This window comes from Balaenoptera musculus, chromosome 9 (genome assembly GCF_009873245.2).
Source record: "Balaenoptera musculus isolate JJ_BM4_2016_0621 chromosome 9, mBalMus1.pri.v3, whole genome shotgun sequence".
Classification (NCBI taxonomy): domain Eukaryota; kingdom Metazoa; phylum Chordata; class Mammalia; order Artiodactyla; family Balaenopteridae; genus Balaenoptera; species Balaenoptera musculus.
In genome coordinates, this window is record NC_045793.1 from 65,823,477 (window position 1) to 65,835,904 (window position 12,428).

Sequence of the window (12,428 nt, forward strand, 5' to 3'; positions counted from 1 at the left end):
ATTCCCTTCTAAGTACTTCTGTGCTGCATCCTGCATAACATTTGATATGTAATGCTCTAGAAATGTAGCTTTCAGTTTTCACTTCTGTGTGGGCATGGGGAGAATTTCTTTGCAATTGTTACTGATTCCTAATTTTACTTCATTGTCATTTCAGGGTAAACAATTCTTTTTCTTTTCTTGGGAATTATTTCATTTATTGTAACCTCTGACCTTTCTCTCCTTTACCTACCCAGGAATATGAAATGTTTTATCTGGTTGGTAAATTTGGGAAGACTTAACTAAGAAGGTGGATAATTCTATAATTCTTGGGTTAAGGCATCTAGCTCAATTGACTTTCATTCTAAGCATTGTTCTCCAACATTCTAAGCTTTCTTCAACTTTTCAGTAATATAGATGTTATTTTGGCTCCTATTTGCTAATATATGTCATACTCAATTGCTTCAGAACACAAGCAGGAATGAGAGGGTTGTTTGTTGAGCAAGACATTCTCCACTAGATAACAATTCTTTTTTTTTCATTTAGATTTCTTCTGTGTTCCCAAACTAGAACATTTTAATGCTCTGTGGTTCTTGTGAATGTCATCTATTGCTTATATTGGGTGCATGGCTCTATGTGTATGTACACATATACACACAGACATATAAAGATGTATTTTTATATATGCTGTATGTCAAATTCAGACTAATCCTTACCAATACTTAGATTTATCAATTTCCGAGAATATAGTAAAATATCTCATTTTGCTGTTGCTTTGTAATTTTTCTTTCTTTCTTTTGATTTAAATAAAGTGAGGATATTCTTAGATTCACACATCATCAGGGTTGCTACAGGTGTACAAATAACGTGCTCCTAATGATCTCAGCCTTCTTTAGCTCATAAAACTTAGAAATATTTTTACAATATTTCATTTATGAAGAGTGGCAAGACTTTTATTCTCTAAATATTTAGAATTCAGAATCATACCCTTAACTCAATTCTCAACTTTAAGTGATATCTTAGCAAATTTGCTTATTTAACAGAAAATTTTATATCTTATACTTTTGCTTATCAACACAAAACTAAAATAAATAGATTTTATGAATGGTAGCACTCACCATCACATGATTTTGTTTCTAACATCTGCTCTGGGCACAGATGTTGATTCTCTAGCTCTTGTATAATCACCGCTCTGGAACGGACCTGTATTCCACCAAAACCTAGGTCCTCACCATTCACACAGGTCAGCTGACACAGGCTCCAGGAAGACCACTCCTTCAAATAACAGTCACCTGCAAAACACAGGTTTGTAGTTTATACCCATACCCATAAAGAATAGCCAGCCAGATAATCATTTTATGTTTAACCCGACTAAGCAATGTTTTTAGGTATGCCAGTCATTCATGATATTTGTAAGATTTGTATAAGTATTTAATATTTGCAAGTTTGTATGTGGTTTTGTAAGTTTGTATTAATAGTGTTATTTTCTGAGTGGATGTTACTGAGTATAGCATATGTGTTGCTTAATGATATCAAAGGTAAACTATGGTTTGAAGGAGCTTGTCCATCATGATTTCCCTTCTCTTAAGTGACAACAATACTTGATTAAAACCTGCTACTATCACTCTTGTCATTATCATCATAAAGGGGTTTATTAAGCACTTGGTACTATTAAAAGAAAATCTAAATATACATAGGACTTGTCTTCTAGGTGTTCAAAATTTCAAAGAGCTTGAAGTCCAAGGCTGAGAAAGCTGGTATTTATGCTTGGTTTCTGTTTCTTCCCAAAGTTGTGGAGGTGAGACAGCTAACCAAGCAGCTGCAGTAGTGGCAATAATGAACACAATTTCCTCTGATCTACATCTTCAGTCAACTTCCTCCCCTTTTTTCAATTATTTATTGAAGAGTAATATACATGCAAAATGATGACACATCATAAATGCACAGATAGCTGAATTTTCACAGTCTGATTAAATACCCATGTAACCAACCTCCAAATCAAGCAACAGAGCATTCTCAGAATCTCAGAAACCCTCCTCATGTTATACATGGAATAGAACCATATGTACTTTTTTTAATGTCTGGTTTCTTTCACTCATTTATGTTTTGAGAACAATCACATATTTATGTTGCGCTAACTAACTTGCTCATTTTTATTTATAAACAAACCACTATTTACATTTCGATTCTACTATTGATGGGCATGTGGAGAGTTGTAAATTTTTCCTATTATGAATACTGCTGCTGTGAACATTTTAGTATGAGTCTTTTGGTGAACTTATATATGCATTTCTTTTGGGTATATAACTAGAAAATAGTTACAGTTATATAGGAATTGTTGGGCCATAGTATATCATGTGTTCATCTTCAACCATTTTCAGAACAGGGAAGATTTAATGAAATACACCTTTCTCGTATACTCATTCGTTCTTCAGGACTGACTGCTTGGTGATACTGTTCAGAGGATGTGGTACATTTTGATAAACACAAATCCATAAGGGATTCTTATCACTTTAATTATTCCAGCCATATCGCATGAATAATTTATATTGCCTTATATTATACTGAAGATGTCTAATGTTAGCAAAAAGTTACCTGGAGATCTGATTAATGAAAAAACTTCTTGTGCCAGGATTAAGAAATCCTGGAAAGACATGAATTACTGACTAACAGATACATGTATAATACTAAAGTGGAGTGATCTTTGTACACCTTTACTATAGTGTGTCATTATTACTCTGTCTAATGTCATCCTAAAATGAAGAAAATTCTAGCAAATTTTGGAAGTGCTAAGGAAAAAGAAACTAAGAAGAATTTTTAAGTAGTCAAAGAAAGTTTTATAATATTTATATCCCTAGGAAATGCTACTTTTGGCTTACTCCGTTTTTAATTATGCAAGAAAAACTATTAAAAATCAGATAGAGAAACTCCTGTCAATATGAATGTAGTGTAACTTCACCTCAGTGACTGCAAACTATATGGAAGTAAAATATACCTTTTTACTAATAGGCTTTATCTCTGTGCTTGTATCACTTGACATAGTGTATTTTGACACAAAACTCAATAAATCTTTTAATGGTAGTCTGTGGATTATATAATTATCACTCCAGAATAATCCATGTCAAGCTTCAAAGATCTAACAACAGCAAATAAGTGTGAGGCATTGACTTGTACTAAATATATTTTTATATTTTGACCATATAAAACATTGTAATAATAAAACTACACTCTGCCTACCAAAGATATTAAGTGTCTGAAATGCATTTCCTACTTCAGTATTCTACTCTTTAAAGCTTATTAGCTCACATGCTGCTAGCTTTCAAAACCCATCACTGGAGAAAACTAGCAAGAGAGGAATGAAAATGAATAGATTGTAATTTACAAGAGGAGACCAGCCTCCTCCTGGATTTGTAATTGCTTTAATTAAAATGGTGAATTGCCCTGTTCTATGCTACTATGGGATCTTGCAGTTTTTCTTCACATTGTTTACCACAGATTTCTTTTTTTTTTTAATTTTATTTTATATTGGAGTATAGTTGATAAACAATGATGTGTTAGTTATAGGAATACAGCAAAGTGATTCAGTTGTACCCATACAAGTATCCATTCTTTTGCAAATTCTTTTCTCATTTAGGTTATTACAGAATATTGAGCCAAGTTCCCTATGCTATACAGTAGGTCCTTGTTGGTTATATATAGTAGTGTGTACATGTCAATCCCAAACTCCCAATCTATCCCTCCCCGCCTTTCTCCCTGGTAACCATAAGTTCGTTCTCTAAGTCTGTGAGTGTTTCTGTTTTGTAAATAAGTTCATTAGTATCATTTTTCTTAGATTCTGCATATAAGTGATATCATATGATATTTCTCTTTCTCTGTCTGACTTACTTCACTTAGTGTGATAATCTCTAGGTCCATCCATGTTGCTGCTAATGGCATTATTTCATTCTTTCTAATGGCTGAGTAATATTCCATTGTATATATGTGCCACATCTTCTTTATCTGTTCCTCTGTCAATGGACATTTAGTTTGCTTCCATGTCTTGGCTATTGGAAACAGCACTGCATTGAACATCGGGTGCATGTATCCTTTTGAACCACAGTTTACTCTGGATATATATATACCCAGGAGTCGTATTGCTGGGTTATATGGTAGCTCTATTCTTAGTTTTTTCAGGAACCTCCATACTGTTCTCCATAGTGGTTGTACCAATTTACAATCCCACCAACAGGAGGGTAGGAGGGTTCCCTTTTCTCCACACCCTCTCCAGCATTTATTGTTCGTAGATTTTTTGATGATGGCCATTCTGACTGGTGTGAGGTGACATCTCACTGTAGTTTTTTTTTTTTTTTTTTTTTTTAATTTATTTATTTATTTATTTTTGGCTGTGTTGGGTCTTCTTTTCTGTGCAAGGGCTTTCTCTAGTTGTGGCGAGCGGGGGCCACTCTTCATTGCGGTGCACGGGCCTCTCACTATCGCGGCCTCTCTTGTTGCGGAGCACAGGCTCCAGACGCGCAGGCTCAGTAGTTGTGGCTCACGGGCCTAGTTGCTCCGCGGCATGTGGGATCCTCCCAGACCAGGGCTCGAACCTGTGTCCCCTGCATTGGCAGGCAGACTCTCAACCACTGCGCCACCAGGGAAGCCCTCACTGTAGTTTTGATTTGCATTTCTCTAATACTTAACAATGTTGAGCATCTTTTCATGTGCCTTCTGGCCATTTGTAGGTCTTCTTTGGAGAAATGTCTGTTTAGGTCTTCCACCCATTTTTTGATTCGATTGCTTGTTTTTTTGATTTTGAGCTCCACGAGCTGTTTGTAAATTTTGGAGATTAATCCCCTGTCAGTCACATTGTTTGCAAATATTTTCTCCCATTCTGTGGGTTGTCTTTTCGTTTTGTTGATGGGTTCCTTTGCTGTGCAAAAGCCTCTAAGTTTAATTAGGTCCCATTTGTTTATTTTTGTTTTTATTTCCATTACTCTAGGAGATAGATGGAAAGAGATTTTGCTGTGATTTATGTCAGAGTGTTCTGCCTATGTTGTCCTCTAAGTTTTTAGTATTCTGTCTTACATTTAATTTTCTTAATTTTATTACAGAATTAAGAAAATTCTTAATTTTCTTTTTTTGCAATATCTTTGTCTCGTTTTGGTAACAGGCTGATGGTGGCCTTGTACAATGAGCTTGGGAGTGTTCCTTCCTCTGCAATTTTTTTGGAAGGGTTTCAGAAGTGTAGGTTTAACTCTTCTCTAAATGTTTGATAGACTTGGCCTGTGAAGTCATCTGGTCCTGGATTTTTGTTTGTTGGAAGTTTTTTCATCACAGTTTCAATTTCAGTGCTTGTGATTGGTCTGTTCATATTTTCTATTTCTTCCTGGTTCAGTCTTGGGAGATTGTACCTTTCTAAGAATTTGTCCATTTCTTCCAGGTTGTCCATTTTATTAACATAGAGTTGCTTGTAGTAGTCTCTTACGATCCTTTATGTTTCTGTGGTGTCCATTTAACTTCTTTTTCATTTCTAATTTTATTGATCTGAGTCTTTTCCCTTTTTTTCTTGATGAGTCTGGCTAACGGTTTATCAATTTTGTTTATCTTCTCAAAGAACTGACTTTTAGTTTTACTGATCTTTGCTATTGTTTTGTTTCTATTTCATTTATTTCTGCTCTGATCTTTATGATTTCTTTTCTTCTACTAACTTTGGGTTTGTTCTTCTTTTTCTAGTTGCTTTAGGTGTAAGGTTAGGTTGTTCATTTGAGATTTTTCTTGTTTCCTGAGGTAAGACTGTATTGCTATAAACTTCCCTCTTAGAACTGCTTTTGCTGTGTCCCACAGGTTTTGGATCACTGTGTTTTCATTGTCATTTGCCTTTAGGTATTTTTTGATTTCTTCTTTGATTTCTTCAGTAATTCATTGGTTATTTAGTAACATACTGTTTAGCCTCCACATGTTTGTGTTTTTTACAGTTTTTTTCCTGTAATTGATTTCTAATCTCATAGCATGTGGTCAGAAAAATTTCAATTTTCTTAAATTTACCAAGGCTTGATCTGTGACCCAAGATGTGGTCTATCCTGGAGAATGTTTCATGTTCACTTGAGAAGGAAGTGTATTCTGCTGCTTTCAGATGGAATATCCTATAAATATCAATTAAGTCTATCTGGTCTAATGTGTCATTTAAGGCTTGTGTTTCCTTATTAATTTCCTGTCTGTCTGTCTGGATGATCTGTCCATTGGTGTAAGTGGGGTGTTAAAGTCCTCCACTATTATTTTGTTACTGTTGATTTCCCCTTTTATGGCTGTCAGCATTTGCCTTATATATTGAGGTGCTCCTATGTTGGGTGCATATATATTTATAATTGTTATATCTTCTTCTTGGATTGATCCCTCGATCATTACGTAGTGTCCTTCCTTGTCTCTTGTAACATTCTTTAATTTAAAGTCTATTTTGTCTGATATGAGTATTGCTACTCCAGCTTTCTTTTCATTTCCATTTGCATGGAATATCTTTTTCCATCCCTTCACTTTCAGTCTGTATGTGTCCCTAGGTCTGAAGTGGTTTGGATTAAATGCTGTGACCAAAAGACAAAGACGGACTGAATGGATATAAAAACAAGACCCGAATATACGCTGTCTGTAGAAACCCAGCCATAAAAAGAACAAAATAATGCGATTTGCAGCAACATGGATAGACCTAGAGATTCATCATACTGAGTGAAGTAAGTCAGAGAAAGACGAATATATGATATCGCTTATATGTGGAATCTAAAAAAATGGTACAAATGAACCTATTTACAAAACAGAAATAGAGTCACAGATGTAGAAAACAAACTTATGGTTACCCAGAGGGAAAGTGGGGGGGATAAACTGGGACATTGGGATTGACATATACACACTACTATATATAAAATAGGTAAGTAATACGAACCTACTGTGTAGCACAGGAACTCTACTCAATACTCTGTACTGACCTATATGGGAAAAGAATCTAAAAAAGAGTGGATATATGTATATGTTTAACTGACTCACTTTGCTGTACGGCAGAAACTAGCAAAACATTGTAAATCAACTATACTCTAATAAAAATTAAAAAAAAAAATAAAGAGGAAAAAAAGCCAGTATGGCACTGGTACAAAAACAAAAATATTGATCAATGGAATAGGATAGAAAGCCCAGAAATAAACCCACGCACCTATGGTCAACTAATGTATGACAAAGGAGGCAAAGATATACAATGGAGAAAAGACAGTCTCTTCAATAAGTGGTGCTGGGTAAACCGGACAGCTATGTGTAAATGAATGAAATTAGAACATTCTCAAATACCATACACAAAAATAAACTCAAAATGGATTAAATGTAAGACCAGACACTATAAAACACGTAGAGGAGAACATAGGCAGAACACTCTATGACATAAATCACAGCAAGATCTTTTTGGATCTACCTCCTAGGGTAATGGAAATAAAAACAAAAATAAACAAATGGAACCTAATTAAACTTAGAAGCTTTTGCACAGCAAAGGAAGCCATCAACAAAATGAAAAGACAACCCACAGAATGGGAGAAAATATTTGCAAACAATGTGACTGACAAGGTAATTCATCTCCAAAATATATAAACAGATCATACAGCTCAATATCAAACAAACAAACAAATGAACCCCCCCCCCCCCCCAAAATAACAACACGGAATTAAAGAATGGGCAGAAGATTTAAATAAGACATAAAGGTGGCCAAGAAGCACATGAAAAGATACTCCACATTGCTAATTATTAGAGAAATGCACATCAAAAGCACTCCTGGGCATATATCCAGAGAAAAACCATAATCCGTAAAGTACATGCACCCCAATGTTCATTGCAGCACAAATATGATATCACTTATATGTGGAATCTAACACAGTGATACAAATGAAGTTATTTACAAAACAGACTCACAGACATTGAAAACAAATTTATGGTTATCAAAGGAAAAAGGTGAGGGGGAGGGATAAATTAGGATTTGGGATTAACATATACATAGTACCATATATAAAATAGATAATCAACAAGGACCTACTGTACAGCACAAGGAACTCTACTTATATTTTGTAATAATCTATATGGGAAAAGAATCTGAAAAAGACCATATATATACACACACACACACACACACACAACTGAATCACTATGCTGTACACCTGAAACTAACACAATATTGTCAATCAACTATACTCCAGTATAAAATGAAAATTAAAAAAGATAGGCAGTTCACTTCCAATCTTGTTCTTTTCTAGCCCACCAATACACTGTTGCCCCCATATCTTTCTTAAGGCCATAGGGTCATGCTTGACACTGAGGTTATTTTGACCTTCTATCTACCCTAAAGTCCTCTGCATCAAGCCCAAATTCCTAATCATTAACTAATCACTTCCTGCTATTTATTTCTAATCTCCTTGATATACAACGTTTGCTTTCTACATTTTCCTGCTTGTACCTCTGTGTCCAACACTGAATCAGAATTTCTTTCATTCAAAATTTTCTTCCATAATACTATTTTTTCTCACTCTTGAATGGTAATTTATCTAGGGGTAGAATTTTAGGTTTCATACTCTCCCTGTCAAGCATGAGCCTAAGGCCTTAATTTCCATTCTTTGCAGAAGTTAAAACTCGAGGGGGGGTGAGTGTCAACAGAGGCCACGTAGGAGAACTGGACTTCACCCCCACCTGGCAGTAAGGAGTCAGTGCCCCCCTTCATCCACACTACAGTGTCTAGCTGTTGGCACAGATATTACTGAATTAGAAGACTGTTGACATCTCTTAACTTAGACTTACACATGCAACCCCTTCTCCACCCTGGTCCTGGTGAGGAATAGCCAAAGTACAAATTCTGTTTTGCTGTTGTTACCTGGGCAAGGCTGGGTGCAGGTTTCCTCAAGAACCACTTTTTTATTACCATCTATAATGGGTTCAATATCAGTACAGAATTCTTCATCCACCACCTTGCTGAAATCATCAGCTGACCCATCACTCACTACACAAGAAATATTCCTTGTTCTGGCCCCTTCGCCACACTGGGCATCCTGAAGTGGAGGAAGAAATAACTAATTAGGAAAAAAAAATAATTCATTAGTTAGCTCATCGCTTACAGTCATCTCTGCACCATTGGTTTTGATTTATGAGCAGTTAAAGGAGCATTTGAAACCCTAGGGAAGAAGTCCTATAGGGCACTAGCTATAAAGCATAGCACGAACAATTTGTTTTCTAGCCAAAGACAGGCAAATAAATTTTCATTAAAATGAATCAGTCTCCAAATGGTTTTAAGATACAGGACAGGGAGTGCTTGTTATCAAAACTAATTAAACAGTTATGAAATGGCAAGGTACCTAAAATCTTTAACAGGAAACATGCTATCTGTAAGCTCTGAAAATATTTCTGAAACCAAGTCTCTCCAGATAAAGAATACACACTTCCATACAACTTCTTGAGATTGGTTACCTGCACTTGGCATGCAGACCACTGGCTGTATTGCCACCGATAACAGGGCTTCACTAGGCAAGGCTTAGACTGTTCCATCAGGGCAGGGCACGGTCTTCCATCACCCTGAAAGGGCTGGGTTACTGTTCTTCTTCGGATCATTTTTCCTTTAAGAAAAAAAAAGTGCAACCTCAGTGATACACTACAGTCGTGCAAGCATACATCTTATTGGGAGAAGGCATCAAAGACATTTCTCCTGAGATTAGAGGAACCAGTAAGGCTTAGATGTTTTGGAAAGAAAGATACCCTGATGCAACCTTTCTGCAGATTATCTGGTATGACTTAAAGCAAGGGGGACATTTAATTTCATATTCCTTGACCATCAGTCTAATGCCAAATAAAGCACAAACAAACCTGTGAGGCCACATGTTTGAGAACACTCTGACCAAGGAGACCAGTCAGAAAGCTGACAGTTCACAGGACATTCCACCACGCAGGACGTGTTCATCTGCCAGTTCTTCTCCAGGCCAAGCTGAAAGGACAGAGGTAGATTTATTTGTACTGACGGGAAGGCATGACCACAGTGCAGTGTTGATGGAAGGAGGAAGGAAGGGCAAGATTGGAGCGGGGAGGAGAGGAGAGGAGAGGAAGAATAAGCAAGATGTATAATAAAATAAAAAGATGTCTGCAGGACAAAGACCCAAACTGTTAACAATATAAAGTGGTTCAATCCAGGAGAGTGGGAGCAAAAGGAACAGGATGAATAGAGGAGCCCATTTACTCAGTAGACTTATATATTGTTGAATTTTTTATATAAAAAATGAAAAAAGGAAGATTTAATCTCCAAATTAGTTGAATTTCCCTAAAGGAGGAATAAATAGGTATAAGCACAAATATTTTCTATTGGTTAAAAACCAGGAATATCATCAATATACAGATATATAATTGTATTTTGGGGATATTATTTATTTTTACATGTGCATGTCAAACAAAAAAGAGCGAGGTTAAAGACCAATTGCCACTCAAAACCAAAAATATAATGTACTAAAATAATATAAAATAGTTTTAAAGTAAGCTACCTCTCTCAAAAGGAGGGGTGGGTCACTAGAATTTTTATTATGAATATTTTATATACATTTATTATTTTTTAAAAAAGATTTTCCCTTCTAAAACTGATCTCAGCTAACTGTGGTGTAATTGTTATTTTGGCATTAGTCTCTCATCAGATAATAATGTTGTGCATTTTATTGCATTAAGTAGCATTACTTATTTAAGTATTCTACCTTTAAAAAAGGATGAGATTTCAAACTCATCCACTGTGTATTCAAACATTTAAAAAGTCAAAGGTACAAAATAGCATTGAAATAGAAAAATTAAGAGCTTGTTAGGAAAGTGCAATTTTTTAAATTAGTAATCCTTGGGGATTTTCAAGACCTTTTTTATTTCTGCATGAAAGTACGTTTACAGTATAATTTATAGAGCAGAAAAAGGCAAAAGAAAATTTTTCTGAAATGTTATGTTGCGGTTCAAGTAGAACTCTTGGCTCTAAGTTATGCACTGAGAGAGGATCAGATCGATGACTTATGTACCAGATCCCTCTGTAAACACTCTCATTATATTCTCCATCACTAATACTTGACAAAGCTGAGTATTTGGTATGAAAACTTTTACCATATCACTTAATTTAAAATTAAATTAAATCACTTATAATCACTGGAGATTAGAAGTTTTAAGGTGATACGATAAAAATGATGTGTTAAATTTAAGGTACCTAATAGTTTCATGGAGAAAGGTTTTGAATCACAGAATTCAACTACTACTGGCTTATTTATTTCGCTAGAGGATTAAAAAGGATGTCTGTTTACAGATATTTTGGGTATCCAGTAGTAAGACATTTCAACTCTGTACTACTTTTTCTCTTAAATTTCTTGTAGCTTCTTTTTCTCCTCTCTCTCTATATCTATCTACCTATCTACCTATCTATCTATCTATCCTATCATCTATCTAATCTATCATTTATCTAAACATATGTTCAGGGATAAAAGAATAGGAAAGGAGAAACCAGTTATTAGGTATCCGGTGAATTAATGTCTGAAAAACATCAAAGACAAAAGTGCTATATAAATGCTGGATGGATTTAACCCTAATTTTCCTCTCTGTTGGACAGTAATGCCATCTTTCTTTTTGGCTGTTAGAGAAACAGCAAGAGTTAGCTACTACTATTGCACTCAATTCAGGGTTTGCACATGTATTAGTAGGTAGGCAATCTACTGTTAAAAAAGATAGCCAGCTTTTCTCAGGGCTGTTATTTAAGTCTACTGCTTTTTAGGGTGGATAAAATGGAATTTGAGTTGTTTAATCCAATTCCTGCAGAGAGTAGCACTGCTCTCCCTGAATACAGTGTTTACTAAAATGTTATGATTTGAACCCCTGTCATCACAGTATTCAGACATTATAATATTTGTACATAAAAGTAAATTTATCTAGGCTCCTGGATACTTAAAATTATTTCTCAGGTTTTAACCCACGTTTCACTTAAGAAATAAAAGGCCCTATTTATATCTTTGTCCTGTAGTCATGAGATATTTAAAAACTGGTCTTGTATGATTTGGGTTTAGCTTTCTAAAAGCTCTCAGAGCTATTAATAGTTATCTCATTCTGACCCAGGAGGATACTTATATGTGAATTTGCAAAAAAAGAGACATATTAACCAACTAGAGGTAGACCACAGAAAGCTCTCCAGCCTGTATATGACTATAATAATAATGTTCATTAATAATAATGTTATTTTTATAATGGTCACATCACTTCAATGTTATTAGTTTCAAAGCCAAACTGATTCAGGTATAAAATTTCTGATGAAATCTAAAGCAGTAATTGACTAAGTTATGTTATTAGATGACAGAGCAATTTATTAACTCAACAGTTTGTTTTCAGCACACTTGGGAGCTCTGTTCCCACGGACAGAGATACAGAGAGTTAAATTAGGTCCACAAAGGGCTTCCCTGGTGGCG

The 12,428-nt window shown here is 35.2% G+C and overlaps 1 protein-coding gene across 3 annotated transcripts in view; it reads right to left on the minus strand.

The window, feature by feature from the left end:
* THSD7A (thrombospondin type 1 domain containing 7A) overlaps positions 1–12,428 on the minus strand; it is a 741,583-nt gene that overhangs the window by 14,943 nt on the left and 714,212 nt on the right. For all 3 annotated transcript variants that reach the window (XM_036863122.1, XM_036863123.1, XM_036863121.1), the window contains 4 exons: positions 9,829–9,946; positions 9,436–9,581; positions 8,846–9,020; positions 1,095–1,268 (listed from right to left, as the gene is read on the minus strand). In XM_036863122.1, coding sequence (XP_036719017.1) covers positions 1,095–1,268; positions 8,846–9,020; positions 9,436–9,581; positions 9,829–9,946 — 613 coding nt within the window. The remainder of the gene's footprint in view (positions 1–1,094; positions 1,269–8,845; positions 9,021–9,435; positions 9,582–9,828; positions 9,947–12,428) is intronic.